This window comes from Cucumis melo, chromosome 6, assembly GCF_025177605.1.
Source record: "Cucumis melo cultivar AY chromosome 6, USDA_Cmelo_AY_1.0, whole genome shotgun sequence".
NCBI classification, from domain to species: Eukaryota; Viridiplantae; Streptophyta; class Magnoliopsida; order Cucurbitales; family Cucurbitaceae; genus Cucumis; species Cucumis melo.
Genome location: NC_066862.1, coordinates 10,177,835 through 10,195,112, shown reverse-complemented (window position 1 = coordinate 10,195,112; position 17,278 = coordinate 10,177,835). Strand labels below are relative to the sequence as shown.

At 34.5% G+C, this 17,278-nt stretch overlaps 1 protein-coding gene and 1 pseudogene across 1 annotated transcript in view; one reads left to right on the top strand and one right to left on the bottom strand.

The window, feature by feature from the left end:
• The window catches only part of LOC103496104 (ATP-dependent DNA helicase Q-like 4A), a 71,645-nt gene that overhangs the window by 53,514 nt on the left and 853 nt on the right, over positions 1 to 17,278 (bottom strand). Inside the window, exon 2 of the mRNA XM_051086921.1 lies at positions 17,232 to 17,278. This exon is cut by the window's right edge and continues 11 nt beyond it. Coding sequence (XP_050942878.1) covers positions 17,232 to 17,278 — 47 coding nt within the window. The remainder of the gene's footprint in view (positions 1 to 17,231) is intronic.
• On the top strand, positions 4,672 to 13,152 carry LOC103496107 (ATP-dependent DNA helicase Q-like 4A; annotated as a pseudogene).

Here is a 17,278-nt window from a genome sequence, read left to right as displayed (position 1 = left end):
GAACACAAGCCTTCTACTACAGGAGCAACTGACACTGGGTATCTAGCCCATTAATTGGCTTAAATTTCATACATCCTTATTGAACTGCTCATACCCTTTGCCTTATTTTCATCAAACAATGATAATTCATCGCTGGTTTTCTTTCCCCTTCTGCACTCAGTTTCCCAGTTAATTGGTACTTACTGGTCTTCGAGATTGCTTATTTTCCCTTCTGTTTGAATGCATGACATGGCAAGAGATCTGACTTTAATTATTTTCTTAGCCAATGTCTCAGACCCATATTTTATTTTTAACCGTATACTATGTCTTGAATGACATAATTAAAGCCATTTTATTGATTAAACGTTGGCTAGAAGTACAATAGGGTTATTAACCGTAAAGCCAGAGTGACAAAAGAAATAAAAATGCTATATTCCTCATGATTGCCTCTCTCTCTCCAGTCTCCCTCCCCTTTTATGTTTGGTAGCCTCCTCGGCTACCAGCACGCCTCGGCTCCTCTCCTGAGCTATTTATAACCTTTTTTTATCTTTAATTTTGTTTCTTTTGGATTTGGATAGTAGGCCTTATAACTTAGATCTTTCTAGGTAACTGTAGAAAGGTTCTATTGAAGTTTATAGTAAATTAGAGGAAACCATACAAAAGCGGAAAAGAGAGAGTTTCTCATGATTTATTAGTTTTTTTTTTTTGTTTAGGAATTTGGCCTGTCAGATGCAGAATCTTCAATGAATACAAAGCTCACAGATTGAAAAGGTAAAATCACAACTACATTTAAAAAAAAAGGGGTAAATCAAAAGAATGATTGCAACTAAAAATAATTTGTGGCAAGCTGGGTGTGTGACATTGTAAGATCGTACTTTTTGGTTTGGAGGCCTTTTTGTTGGTTGCCTCCCGGTTTGTGGGCTTTTTCTTTGAATGTCCTTGTATTCTATTGTTTTTCTCAATGAAAGTTCAGTTGTTGATAAAAAAAAAAAAAAAAGAAAGAAAGAAAGAAAGAAGAATGATTTGATGTCAATCTTATCTATTTCTTGAACAAAAGAGTTGGAGGTGATACTCTAAGGCTATTAAGCTTCTGTGTTTTTCTATGCTCATTGCCTTTTATCTTATATTTGATTTTTTATGCTTTAAGGCTAATAACAAAAAAGTGACATCGATCGACGGACCCTTGTACAAGATTAATCCTTCCCATCATTTTTATTCCCTAGTAAGTTGTTTGTCTCATTTAGAAAAGACAACACATAATATTAAGGCCAAACTCAAACCCGATCAATTAGCCTTATTTAGGAAAACAAAGTTTGGGCACTTTTTGGACCTAAATATTGTCTTTAATGGGCCATTCATCCACTACTTACTGTTAAGGGAGGTGGAAGATGAAGGAAAGGATTCTATAAGTTTCTTACTAGGGGGCGTTGTTTGTACTTTCGGTAGGAGAGAGTTTAACATCATAACTAGACTATGGGGTCCTAAAGAGGATTATATTTAGTTGGTTGGGAATAGTCGACTGTTGGAGAAGTTTTTCAAAGACAAGGAGTGTATTCATGTTAGCGACTTAGAGGATATATTTTTGGAATACGAGGGTGATGACGATGATATTGTGAAATTAGCTTTAGTCTACTTTATAGAGATATCTTTGTTGTGAAAAGATAGGCGAACCAAAGTCGACATTGGTTTTTTCAAGATTGCTGATGATTGGAATACATTTAATAATTATGATTGGGGTCGGATTGTTTTTGGACGCACGCTAAGTGGCTTGAAAAGAGCCTTGGACAAGCAATATGCCAAGGGAAAGAAGAAATCAACACAGACAAAAAAATATACTATCAATGGATTTCTGCATGCATTACAGGTATGTGACTTCTTACTTCTTACTTCAAAACTTATGCATACATTTAAAATTAAACGATCGTTTAGTTATTTTAAACGATCGTTTAGTTGTTTTTTAACGATCGTTTAATTATAATCACTACAACACCAAAAGAGAAACATTAAAAAGAGAAAATAAATACAATAAAATAAAATAAAAAAAGCCACAGAGATTTCACCTCCCAACAACCATGGCAAGGGTTTTAATATAGATGTTGATCATCTCATCCCTCGTGATTTCAACCCCTGGCAAATCCATGACAACGACCCAGTGTTCAGAATCACAACCATCATCCGAAGATATGGGTGGGCCATTAGAGTACTTAGGTTTCGGATCGTCAGACGTAGAGAAGTACCTCACGGTTGTGGCAGAAGAGAGAAATCCGAAATCAGCGGCGATTATAGTAGCGAGGGGACGAAGGCGACGCAGAAGGGAGAAAGATGAGCGAGAAGAGGCTGATACGACGACTCCGGTGGCAGCAAGGAAGGAACGTGAGAATGTAGAACCCAAAATTAGGGTTTTAGGGAGAGAGCGTGAGAAGAGGGTCGCCATGGGATTATTAAGGATGAAGAGAAGAAACAAAGATGATGGTTTTGGGATGGTTAATCAAATTCACTCTTTAAACAAAGATATAGTTTGGATGGCGGCTGGACAGAATTCACGAAGAAAGAAGAAACCTTTTTTTGGAATCAGGAGAAGAAATTAAATATATATAAAAAATGTTCGGATATCGTAAGAAACCTTTTTTTTGGAATCATCATTTTTTTAATTAACATATATAACAGTCTTAATAAATACTTTGACTAGTGAATCAATTATTCGGATATCATAAGATACATCATAGGGAAAAGGAAAAGAATTTTATGTTCTATTTGTATATTAAAAGTATATAATAACAATTTTTAAGGTCTTCTCTTCTTGAATTAAGAACAAAAATTTCACTGGTACTCGTCAAATATATAAACCCACCAATTGAATTTTATGTAAGAAATTATTGAAAAAATTTACAACTTCCCCTTTCCTCTTGTTTCAATTTTTCGTTCTCACGTTTCATGTGAAAATTACATATATATGATTGTAGCTAAGTGGAAATAGGTTCATTTTTGGAAGAGATACAAAGACAAACGGTTCGAGAGGTTTGTAGTCACAAATAAAAATTCAAAGTAGAGTGTCGTGATTCTATTTGAGGAAGCATAGATATAGACACCAACACAACAAGACGCCATTTTTTTTAAAAAAAGAAGAAAAGTTCAAGCAACAAGTGAGAGAGATGGGCGGCGACCGCGATCGACGAGAGGGTTAGGGTAGAGAGGGTTGGTGCCCTAGTGGAGGAATCAGAAAAGAGAAGGTGGAGGGGGTGAAGCTTTTTATTTAAAGAAAAAATTAAAAATAGATAAACCTAATAATTTTTGCCATTGGGTCGGACTAGGTGGAGCGAGAAAGGAGAAGATATTCCAAAGTAGATATGAGTGTGTAAAGTTTAAACTATGTTCTTTGTTGTATTTCCTTGTATCTAGCAGATGCCAATCTAAAATGTATAGTTTTAAACACTATTTTGTATTTATGATTCTACAATATAGTTGTAGTATTATTCATCCTCTTGTATCTAGCATTAACCGTTAGTCCTAACAATTAACCAACACTAAGAATATATGTACAAATACATACATATATTATATATATGATATGAAGATAAGTTTATTTCTCCTTGTCATTTTGTATCAAGTTTCATTTCTCAATTTAAAGAGGGGAGGGAATACATACAAGCAAAAACTGAACAAAAAAAATAAAGCAAAAATTAAGGAAACATATTTAGAAAGAAGGAAATACTAGACAAGGTAAAAAACCAATGGTATTAATGGGAGAATATTTTTCTATCTCAACACTCCCTTCAGGCTAGATTGTATATGTTGATTAAATCCCATTTAGTCTTTAATGTATGAAAATCGTTCTTGAATAGAGCCTTGGTGAGTATGTTAGCAATTTGCATCTTGGTAGGCATATAGTTAAGGTTGTAGAAACTTAGGTGTCTATTTTTTCATTGAGCAATCCCATTTTGTTGGGGAGTGTCTGGGCACATACTGAAGTGAACAAATACCCTTTTATTTTGAAATGTCTCTAAAGACATGTTAAAGTAATCCCTAGCATTATTAGAGTGAAGAATTTGGATTTTAGTATTGAAGTGATTGAGTATCGTGCCATACAAAGTTTGAAATATGACAATAACCTTATATTTTAGTTCCATTAAAAACACCAAAGTACTTGTAAGTCTAGTACGACTATTAATAAAGGAAACAAACCATTAAGCGCTTGTTAGGCTTTTCACTGTACTTGCACCCCAAACATCACTATGCGTCTTGGAAAAAGGATTAGAGAGTTTGTAGCTGTTTATCAAATATAAGGATTGAGTTTTCTTAGCCACATGACTCACGTTGAAGAACTTGTGAACTTTTACTAAATATCTGAAAACAGGAGTTTCAAATATATAAATTTGGGATGACCTAAAATATTATGCCACAATATTATTCTACTATAACAATTGTCTTTAGAAATTTGTTCATACCTAACTTCTTAACTTGGCACTTAGGAATATTTAGGACTTAGGCTTGAGGATTCTTTACCATTGTCAATCGTTGTGCCCAAATTCAAATCCTGAAAAAGTACGATTGTGAGTGAAATGTTGTTGTAGTGAAATTTTTAACCAACTGCAAGTTTGCTTATGGATGAAATATTGCATATAAGGTTTGGAACATGGTAAACGTTTTCTAAGATGAGATCTTTAGAAGACATTGCTCGTTCCCACTATTTTAGAGTAAGTCTCATAAAAAATTCTCGCCTCACATGGTTGGCCAGTACAATGGGAGTAATTTGTTAAAAGAGAGACATCACCTGTCATATGATCTCACACTCCATAATACTAAAATTGGTAGTCGCATTAAGAGCACAAAAAGATGTACCTGATTGAGCCACCGATGCTACACTCGCTTTAGATGGCTTTTGCATAAGTTTGGGTTGCATAAAGTGTTACCTTTTGACGACGTACTTGGTTGATATGCTCTACCTTGTTTGTCTCCAGCTCCTTTGTTCCATTTCCAATCTGGAGGTTAAGCATGAATATCCCAGTGACTTCTTTGTTGTATTCTGATTTTTTGCAATGGTCACACCATGACCTAGGGTTTCATTGTTGGTTCTCATTTCCATTGTAGATCTGATTTATCGTGGTTATGATGAGTATTTATATTTGGAGTTTTTACCTCATTACCATGATAAGGGTTTGATATCGTAACACATTAGCTATAAAGCATGAATGCACACTTCAATTTGGCAAGGTATCTCTGTATTCCACTAACATTGCTAAAGTAGAAACAAATCGTTATGGCCATTTTATTTCTTGTTATTTCTTATCTAATTGTACTCTTTTTCTTGTGTGAGATGGAAAATTGGAGTTGTATACGTCCAACGCAACTCTTGGAATACTCATTTTGAGTCGGAATAAATGTATTTCTTGTGTTTCCTGGCAGGCCTGGAATGCTTTTCCAAATTTCCAGATTTCTTGTAGACGCTATGCCAAACCTGGAAACACTACACAAGTTAATGATGTTTTTTCTGGCCGTCTTGCTGATAGCGGAAGAATTACATCAATAGTTTGTCTGATGCCAACGCTAGTTCTCAACATAAGAAAGTACATAGAAATTTTAGTGAATACAATGTTGGTACAACTAAACCTTCAAGTTCCCGATCAAATCTTTCCGCATCAAGGAATATTAAAGTTATGGAGGACCAAAATGATGTAGATGGGAATAATATGGCTACACTGCGGATGATCAATCATTCTCATTTTGAGAGGATGGATGGCTCAGTCAGTTTTGCAACTAACCAGAAAAATATATGTTCCTCCTTTCTGGAGGATGAGGATGACGAGATTATAGAGGTAATCTTGATCCACATTTATTATTTTTTGTTTATTATAAAGCAAATTTAGACTCACTTTGTTTTATGGGATGACTGCTAGCTATATTTCTCTCGGCAAACTTCCACATTTATCTATAATCTGAAACGACCTTTTATTTTTGTAATCAGCTCAATTCTAATATCTGTTGTATAGAAAATAACGAACAGTTAGTTTATGGGTGGCTTAATACACACACACATACAGTTTTATCCGGTGGATCGCAATTTGAATTTTCATGAATTGGGTACTCTTGGTTATAGAATATTGACGTGGACCTAATTGTTGAACAATACCAATCACAATCAGCCTGCATACTTCAACCTTCAGTTTCTAAGCTTCCACCAATTACTCCAATAATTGAGAAAGATAATGTTGCCAGACAAGGGAATCTAATTATCGAGATGAGTTGTGCACTAATTGCAGTCATGTTTTCAAGGTGTAGAACATTGTATTATATTTTTATCCAATGTTCAATCTGCTATTATGTTTTGTTCAGCGATTCATTGTTACCAACTTATGTTACAAATAGAACTATGCCTAGAAGCTTCAAGCCATTTGCAGGAGTTGAAAGATAGGATAGTCTCTATATCAAATGACCTGCTTGATAATGTTAATAACCTGAGCCCAGTGCAGATCGATAAGCTTCGGCAAGAAAGGTTTGCTATCCAGTATCCAATCCATTTTATAAATAGGAGTATGTAAAACGTTAAACTTGCATACACCAATGTAAATAAACAAGGACCGAAAGAACATAACATACTGAATTTTGGTTGGATCTATTTATGTACAAGTAGAATAAATTTATTTGCCTTTTATATTGTAGTTTGGTTGTCTGTTTTTTATCTATATGCATAATACATAAGAAATGGGAACTTGAATTATCGTATCCATTCATGTGCAGGGTGCATCTAAATAAACAAATTCAGCTACTATAAAGACATATTTCTCTAGATGCAGTTAATGAGGAAAGGCGCAGGTCTCATCTTTTCCCGACAACAGTTACTCCGAAGAGTTTTCATTTTGAAACACCTCAAGGAGCTGAATTCAGGACCGATGCAAAACTAAATACTTCTTACGTTCACCAAGACCTTGAGCCTAGAAGGATTGAGCCATGGAATTCAATGTGTTCATCCTATGTAGATGAAAGATTTGGAATGTCATCTGGTCCAGTGGAGAGGGAACCATACATTCCCAAGGTGATTGATGTTAACTACACTGAAGGTTCTAATGACAAAAAGTGGTGCAGCCGGAATTTTTCTTGAAAAAGAGTTGGAGGTGATACTCTAAGGCTATTAAGCTTCTGTGTTTTTCTATGCTCATTGCCTTTTATCTTATATTTGATTTTTTATGCTTTAAGGCTAATAACAAAAAAGTGTTCGGTAATCACTCATTTCGTCCAAATCAAAGAGAGGTCATTAATGCTACAATGAGTGGGTATGACGTCTTTGTTTTAATGCCAACTGGAGGGGGAAAGAGCCTAACCTACCAGGTAAATGAACATATCTCAAAACCTCAAGCATTTACTTTAGGTTTCCCGTGCAGACACTCAAACTGGTCTACCATTTATATCTCTATTAACCTTCAATTTTGATGTTGGAGCTCTTTGTGCCTGCTATCATACAAGTTTTTCCAGTGCTATGAATATTTCCTCATTGATTGTCAGGTACTTGGCAATTTTGTTACATGGTTGAAATTATTACTTATTATTTGGTTTCTTTGCAGCTCCCTGCTTTGATATGTCCCGGTGTAACATTGGTGATATCTCCACTTGTGTCTCTTATTCAAGATCAGATCATGCATTTAATACTGGCAAGTTTAACCTATGATGGTTTTCTTAATCTGTTATTTTCTTTTTGTAGCTAAGTATATTACACCATAGGTAAACATATCGGCTGCTTACCTAAGTGCCAATATGGTGTGGAGTCAACAACAAGAAATTTTTAGAGCAAGCTTCTGTATGTCACGCCAGAAAAAGTTGCTAAGTAAGTATTACATGTTGTTCTCTTAGCGCAATAACTTAATTCGTTATTTTTACCTTCTGTAACATGATCTTTGCTAGTAAATTACGTCAAGGTGATATAAGACAGGCAGGATAAACTACTTAGTTATTTTAAACTGACAAGATCAAGTTGATGCTTCCGGTGCTTAAAACTCTTAAATAGCTCTAATAATGTCCAGGGCTTAAAACTCTTAAAACTCTGGTTTCTTGCGTTAGTGTAGCTTCACTGCCTCTCCTTTTCTTTGACCACTCGCCTTTACCAGCACAACATTTTCCCACAATCATTTTGCTATGGAACCAACCCTTCCTCTTTGTGCCAAATGGTCTCTTTTTTTTTTACAACTAAGTTCATCTTGTGTTTTAATCACGTGTAGAATTATTCACAAATTGTTCTAGCGCCTTGTATCTTTGACATTCTGTACTCACAATCTTTTGTGTTACTGTGTCAAGCCTTGATTCAATTTCAAAATCGGTTTTGTTACAGAAATGCAACTATTCTGATTTTTGTGTCACCTTTCTCTCTCTACATCTTACTTACTGCGACCAAAACCCTTCAATTTTTTCTACACAAGAGTTTCCAACATAATCTCTATATATGCTCTCTTTCCGTCAATAACATAATCACAAGAAGCCCCACCAGTATCACATTACATAGTCATTCAGTTCCCCATTCACATTTTCTTCTGTGTGCATTAATAGTTAGAAGTTTATGAAAAATTTCAAAGAAAAAGAACGAGGTTTAATGATTCATATTGGTATTATGTTAAATTTGCTCACCTACAAGCTTAAGTCATTGGGTTAATTGGTGATTTAAGATGGTATTAGAGTAGGTGGTCCAAGGAGGTCTTGCGTTCAAGCCTCTGCAACGTCATTTCCTCCCGATTTAATATTGATTACCACTTTTTGCATCTTTCTAGATGTTTCAAGCTCACAAATGAGGAGGAGTGTTGGATATTATATTAAATTTACCCTCACCTACAAGCTTAAGCTTTTGGATGAATTGATGGTTTAATAATTCACATTCTCTTAACCTGTAGTCTCTCTTGTCATAAGACCTTGAAAAAAGCCATAATACTTGAAGAAAGAATAACATAAGACATAATCGTTAAGATCACAAAGGGTTAATTAATTGAAACTGAATCAAATAGGTTTAGAATGAAAGTTGATTTATGGTATGTAGTGAACCGAAAGAACTAGAAAGTCCAGATGGATTTTCTATCATTGGTCAAGGGAAAAAGGAAAAGAAAAAATATACCAGTGGCTCACAACTGAAAGAGCAGCAATCAGTTTCTAATTGATACCCAAAAAAAAAAAGAACAAAAAAAACTGTCTGTGCCTACTTAAAACTCTTGACATTTCAACTAATTGCCAAAGCAGTAGTTAATGAAATACTGAAACAAACACTTCATAGGCTTTTTGCATTTTGCACAAAAAAAAAAAAAAAAAAAAAAGAGTACAGGAAAAGAAAAGCACTATGTTAACCACTGAGCAGCCGCATCCATAAATAAAGTACGCCTTAGAGATGCCCTCTTTTAGGCATGCCAGTCATGCAGTGTGAATACCAATATCAGGAAAGATCTTGTTTTACACACTATTTGCATCATAGGGCTAATATTATGATTATGTAAAAAATGGTTTATGAAGTTGAAAAATGAATCTAACGTTGAAGATAAAAGTTGCTCGTTGGATAGATTTGTTTCGATTAAGCTTATGGCCGTATATTTTGAGCACAAGTCTCTCCACTTTTCTTTAATGAAAAGTGTCGTTTCTTGTTTTAGTGCATGTTTGAGAGTAAATTTGAAATGGTCAAAATCACTTTTGTTATGTTCAAAATTATTCCGAAACACATCTATAGTCACTCATAATTAATTTAACATTTAATTTTATCCTTTCAAATGCAAATTTCATTTGAAATGATTAAAATCACTTTTTTCATGTTCAATTATCCCGAAACACATCTACTACTACTACTCCTGCTGCTACTCCTACTCCTATTGCTACTGCTATTTTTCCTACCGCTACTGCTATTGAAGCATGGAGGGAAATGTTAAAATGCACCGAATCTCAAACAACCTTCCTTCAAACCATAGAACTATGAAGAAACCCCTTCTAACATCTCATGGATACCTGACTTTTACTCATAGATTAAATCAAACGCTTGCAAAAGACACCTCTACGCCACCACAAAAATGACTGGGATTTTCAGCGTTGCTTCTATTTCTTTTTCCTTATTTAAAGCATGGAGGGAAATGTTCAAATGCACTGAATCTCAAACAATCTTCCTAAGAATATTTCAAACAAACCATAGAACTACAAAGAAACCTCTCCTAACATCTCATGGATACCTGACGTTTACTCGTAGGCTAAATCAAAAGCTTGCAAAAGCCCTCTGCCCAACCACAAAATGTGTCTTGCTACATCAACCGATTAAGGAAATAGAGTCAAGGCCCTAGCCCCATCCCTCCCTTTCAGTTGTCATAGGCGGGTCTAGTTTTTTCTGAGTACGAAAGGTACATGAGAGTTGGACAGAGAAAGTCAGAGTAAAGGGTGGTCCGGGTAGAACGATCGGGATCGCTATCCCGGATCAGTACTATTTAGTGTTGGGCGAATTAAGCTAGCACAGACCGGGAAGCGACTGAGAAAGGATTAAAGGAAGTTAAAGGAAGAGGAAAGCCTATCCTCCTTCTACGTCCTTCTCCTAAACCTACTAAAAAGAACCTATCCTCGAGCCTTCTACGCGAGCCTACTATTTGGAAGAAAAGATTTGCCTATCAACTATCAAAAAGACCATCAAGGAAGAAAGCCTATCCTCCTACGTCGACTAATTAAGCTACTTCAGACCGGAAAAGAATCTCCTACTACGTCCTCCTACGTCTGACGCCTCCTACGCCTCCTACGCCTACGGAGTCTTCCTTAACGTAGTCCAAATCCCGGGAAGCGGAAGCATGAGGTCAAAGACGGACAAGGCAAAGGGTTAGACACCAGGACCCAACCGTGGAGGAATGAAATAATTCGACTCGCGGATTAGCACGGTTAAGAATCTCAGCCTAGGTATGAATTACACGACCTTGACTATCAACTACAGATTGGTTGAAATTGAAACCATTTCAGTTGAAAGCCATAGTGCTAATACCTTTACGGTGAACCAGATACCTACGACAGGCCAAGCAGCTAGGAAGAAATGTAAAGAACGAGAGTTGTTGAAACTAGCAATCATCTCAATCAATGAAGGAATAATCCAGGTGCCAATGAATGACCCACTACGCAGCGGTGCTGATCGAAGAAGAAGAACTTATACCGCGCTCTGTGGTTGAGTCGGGGAATTCTCAAGCCGTGTCAGATGTCAGCGAGAACTCCCTTTCATTCTCTCTTTCCTGCTCCGTAGGTGGTCTTATCTGTATTTATTTCTTTCATGCTAAATAGTAGGTTAGCTTTCTTTGAATTCATGTGTTAAGCAAATGATATGAGATCCTTTTTTCCTTTCAAACTTGGCAATTTCTCGGCTTTTTTCTTGCATTTTGTTAGTTTTTAGACTGATCGATCTTAATTATATAACTATAAAAGACCGAAAAAGAAGGCATTTGACTTTCTTTCTTGCTTCTTCCCTATGTCAAAACCTTACAAATTGTGAATTTTAGCTAAGATATATAAACATATATATTTGCCCCTCTTTCTATTATTTTTTTAGTAAAAATTTTAATACTTAAACGGTCGATTCCTTTGTTCGTCTTATCTTCCACCTTTCAGAATGAAAACATAGAAACGCTTCATTATCATCTCAATTGCATTAAATGCAATTAAGATTAACACATTAATTATTGATACACATCCATTTGATAAATAGATCAAAATTTTCTATCGCTATATTCTATTAATCGTTATATTAATTATTATGTTCTATAATAGAACAATTCCAATATTGAATTTTTATTTGAAATGAAATTTACTTTTCACGCTCAAAATGGAAAAGATAAGCAAGACTTCAGACATGCCAAAGGCTACCTGGATTCTTAGCGTTGCTTCTATTGTTGTGTGCTTTTTGAAGTTGACAACAGCGATTAAAATATGTACATCCAACTTAAATCGATTACTTTTTAGGAATGTGGACATAAAGCAGCCTTTTATCATGGTAGCATGGATCCCGCCCAACGCTCCTTCGTTCAGAAGCAATGGAGCAAAGATGAAATTAATATAATTTCCGCTACAGTGGCTTTTGGAATGGTGGGTATAACTGATCATTGCTTGTTGAAATATGAATTTGTATAGAAATAACAATCAACTATGCACTTATTTGGATATTTCAGGCATCAACAAGCCAAATGTTCGGTTTGTCATTCACCATTCTCTTCCAAAGTACCATCAGGTAATTAATTGTATACTGCTTCATTTAGTTGGTATTGTCCATGTTAATAGTCTTCATTCAAAATATTTTTAATTCATCTTGAGAACATAAAAACTACAATTGGTCTTTGTTTTACCTCCCCCCCTCACCCCCATTTGTCTTTTACCAAAATAAACAGTGCTCATAGAGCTGCTGGATTATCGATAAAATTGTTTCTTATTATAATGTTCTTGGCTTTCGGTGTGTTTCTAATGTTTTAGGAGTGTGGCCGTGCAGGCAGAGATGGTATGCCTTCATCCCGTGTGTTATATTATAGTTACAGTGATTATGTAAGTTGTGATCATGGACTAACGTCTTACATTATCTAGCTGTAAAGGGTATAATATTACATTCACAAGGTTCTTGAAAAGTGGTTTGGATTCTAGTATCCATTGCTTATTGCTTACTGGCTCTTAAACTGATGAGTGGAGGCAAATTTAATATAATATCTAATGCCTATGTTTGTCAAAACTTCTTGAACATGTATGCAGATACGAGTCAAGCATATGATTAGCCAAGGAGCCACTGAGCAAAGTCCTCTCGTATCTGGATATAATTGTACCAATCTGGGCAGCTCTAGAAGGATACTAAAAGACCAACACTGAGAATCTTTTACGAATGGTGAGTGAGTTCTACCATTCTTTTGTTCCTTTTTTTTTTTTTTTAAAGATATTATTAGAATATAAAATCTTAATCGATTTGTTGCTTATTTTAGGTGAGTTACTGTGAAAATGATGTTGATTGCCGGCGTTTGCTGCAACTTGTCCATTTTGGGGAGAAGTTTGATCCTGGAATTGCAAGAAAACATGTGATAATTGTTTGAAGTCCACAAATCTTATAGAAAAGGATGTCAGTGATGTCACTAAGCAACTGGTCTGGTGCAAAATTTTGCAATGTTCTGTTAAACTTATTCTATTATAGGTTGTTAAGTTAATTCAAAACAGATTTGCAAGGTTAAATTTTGTTCATTTTGAAGGTTGACTTGGGTGTGTTTGGTTAGATTATAAAGTGATTAATTTTGCAAAAAAAGAAAAACTATTTTAAAAAAGGTTGTAGTGTTTGGCAAATTAAAATAATGCATTTTTTAGAAAATGATTTATAAAATAAATCATTTTAGAGAAAGGATTAAAGACCATATTTTTTCAAAATGAAATTGAGACTGATTGACCGGGAATTCGAATTTTTTTCCTTTTATATGAAAATTACAAAAATGCCCTCTCATTACCCTCTCCACCATGTGTTCTCAAATCCCTCACTCTTCGTAGACTTCGGTCGCCACTGCTTCCTCACTCCCTGCAGAAGCCTAGATCGTTGCCGCTTGGTGGAGACAAACCTTGTTCGAGCTTACCTGCTCCTTCTGTATTCACTCCGTCGTTCAGTAGTACGACCACGACATGCAGACTTAGAGGTGAGTGACCTAGATTTCGTGTTCTTTTGGGGCCAAAGTAGTTTTTCTTTTTTGTTTGCAGCGTCTGTCATTGATGGTTAGCTAAGATTCAAGAATTTAGTTATTAAAGAGATGAGGTAGTCCATACAAGTACAAACTTCAATAGAGTTTACTATTAAAATTTAGTTATTGGCTCTTAAGTAGATCACCATTAGAATACTAGATGAACTTACAACAACGAATTAGTGATTGGAAAGGAAAATTGGGACTTCTAAGATATATTTCAGTGGTAGTTTCAAAAGCTTTATAAAAAGTTTAAAAAATGAGAAGGACAATGCTAAGGATTACTTTTTGCAATAAATTTTATTATTATTAAGAAGATGGTTTAGACTTTACTAAACGATCGCTTATTGATATATGTACGATCGTTTACATTATTGTGATACATATAAACGATCGCTTAATATTCTTCACCTGAACGTTTAGGAAATCGTTTTAGATATCAGTGTGGTTTCTCTACACGATCGCTTTAATATTTTTTTATGTTTACTAAGAACATCGTTTAGACTTTACTAAACAATGGCTTAAAGATATATGCACGATCGTTTACATTAGTGTGATACAATAAACGATCGTTTAATATTCTTCACCTGAACGTTTAGGAAAGCGCTTATATTCTTTTGATATTAGTGTGGTTTCTATAAACGATCGCTTAATATTTTTTAAGTTTATTAAGAAGATCGTTTAGACTTTATTAAACGATCGCTTAAAGATATATGCGCGATGAGTATTTCTCTACACGATCACTTAAAGATATATGTGCGTTTAGTTACGTTAAACGATCGTTTAGTTATATTTAAACGATTATTTACTTATATTTAAACGATCATGAAACCAGCTATATAATGAAGGGCATTTTTGTCCATTCATCCCTAAATTGTCCTAACCCTCCTTCTTTGACTTAGATGCTACTACCTTCAAATGATGAAGTAAATTATGAGGAGATCAATGAAGAGCATAGAGGATCAGTTCATGAAATGGAGATGAATGAAGAACATGATCGAATTGTACAACTTCTCATGTCTAGTTGATATTATATTATTTAAGAAAAATTATAATTATTATTATGTTTTGTTGTTGATGATGAATTATAGTTTTTATAATTATGAACTTAAGTATCAAAATACTTTTACCTCTAAAATAAAATTATCTAAAAAATTTAATACGAAAAAAATAATGCTTGGTTTTAACATACTAATTTCAAAATTTTAAAACAATTAGTTTCAAGATAACATGCTATTAATTTCAAAGTATATTCACTTTTTAAAAAATCAAAATATATGTATTTTTTTATGAAATTAGGTAATAGTATTTAGTAGTCCTTTATGGTAATAAAGAGATACCTTGCCAAATTGAACTGTGCATTCATGCTTTATAGCTAATGTGTTACGATATCAAACCCTCTAAAACTAGATAAGTTTTTTTGCAAAAGTGAGAAAAGAAAGAAGCAAGGAGAAAAACTCACGATAGCAGTAATAAAAGATTTTGAACAAGGTGGATTTGCCCTCCTTATTCAAAACCATGGTAATGACGTAAAAACTCTAAATATAAATACTCATCATAACCACAATAAATCAGATCTACAATGGAAATGAGAACCAACAATGAAACCCTAGGTCATGGTGTGACCATTGCAAAAAATCAGAATACAACAAAGAAGTCACTGGGATATTCATGCTTAACCTCCAGATTGGAAGTCAAACAAAGGAGCTGGAGACAAACGAGGTAGAGCATATCAACCAAGTACGTCGTCAAAAGGTAACACTTTGTACAACCCAAACTTACGCAAAAGCCATCTGAAACGAGTGTAGCATCTGTGGCTCAATCAGGTACATCTTTTTGTGCTCTTAATGCGACTACCAATTTTAGTATTATGGAGTGTGAGATCATATGACAGGTGATGTCTCTCTTTTAGCAAATTACTCCCATTGTACTGGCCAACCATGTGAGGCGAGAATTTTTTATGAGACTTACTCTAAAATAGTGGGAACGAGCAATGTCTTCTAAAGATCTCATCTTAGAAAACGTTTAGCATGTTCCAAACCTTATATGCAATATTTCATCCATAAGCAAACTTGCAGTTGGTTAAAAATTTCACTGCAACAACATTTCACTCACAATCGTACTTTTCAGGATTTGAATTTGGGCACAACGATTGACAATTGTTAAAGAATCCCTCAGGCCTGTGTCCTAAATATTCCTAAGTGCCAAGTTAAGAAGTTAGGTATGAACAAATTTCTAAAGACAACTGTTATAGTAGAATAATATTGTGGCATAATATTTTAGGTCATCCCAAATCTATATATTTGAAACTCATGTTTTCAGATATTTAGTAAAAGTTCACAAGTTCTTCAACGTGAGTCATGTGGCTAAGAAAACTCAATCTTTATATTTGATAAGCAGCTACAAACTCTCTAATCCTTTTTCTAAGATGCATAATGATGTTTGGGGTGCAAGTACAGTGAAAAGCCTAACAAGCGCTTAATGGTTTGTTTCCTTCATTAATAGTCGTACTAGACTCACAAGTACTTGGGTGTTTTTAATGAAACTAAAATATAAGGTTATTGTCATATTTCAAACTTTGTATGGCACGATACTCAATCACTTCAACACTAAAATCCAAATTCTTCACTCTAATAATGTTAGGGATTACTTTAACATGTCTTTAGAGACATTTCAAAATAAAAGGGTATTTGTTCACTTCAGTATGTGCCCAGACACTCGCCAACAAAATGGTATTGCTGAATGAAAAAATAGACACCTAAGTTTCTACAACCTTAACTATATGCCTACCAAGATGCAAATTGCTAACATACTCAACAAGGCTCTATTCAAGAACGCTTTTCATACATTAAAGACCAAATGGGATTTAGTCAACATATACAATCTAGCTTGAAGGGGAGTGTTGGGATAGAAAAATATTCTCCCATTAATACCATTGGTTTTTTACCTTGTCTAGTATTTCCTTCTCTCTAAATATGTTTCCTTAATTTTTGCTTTATTTTTGTTTTTCAGTTTTTGCTTGTATGTATTTCCTCCCCTCTTTAAATTGAGAAATGAAACTTCATACAAAATAACAAGAAGAAATAAACTTATCTTCATATCATATATATAATATATGTATGCATTTGTACATATATTCTTAGTGTTGATTAATTGTTAGGACTAACGGTTAATGCTACATATAAAGACAATGTTGTCTGATTGTAAATAATTCTACCATAATCGATAAAATAACCTACTGCCTTCCCTTACCTTCCCAGATCATGTATACACTATTAAGTTATAATTTTTATTCATATAAAAAAAGGTAGAAATAGATAAGATTGACATCAAATCATTCTTCTTTCTTTTTTTCTTTTCTTTTTTTTTTTTTTTTAATTATCAACAACTGAACTTTCGTTGAGAAAAACAATAGAATACAAGGACATTGAAAGAAAGAGCCCACAAACCGGGAGGCAACCAACAAAAAGGCCTCCAAACCAAAAAGTATGATCTTACAATGTCACACACCCAGCTTGCCACAAATTATTTTTAGTTGCAATCATTCTTTTGATTTACCCGTTTTTTTAAATGAAGTTGTGATTTTACCTTTTCAATCTGTGAGCTTTGTATTCTTTGAAGATTCTGCATCTGAC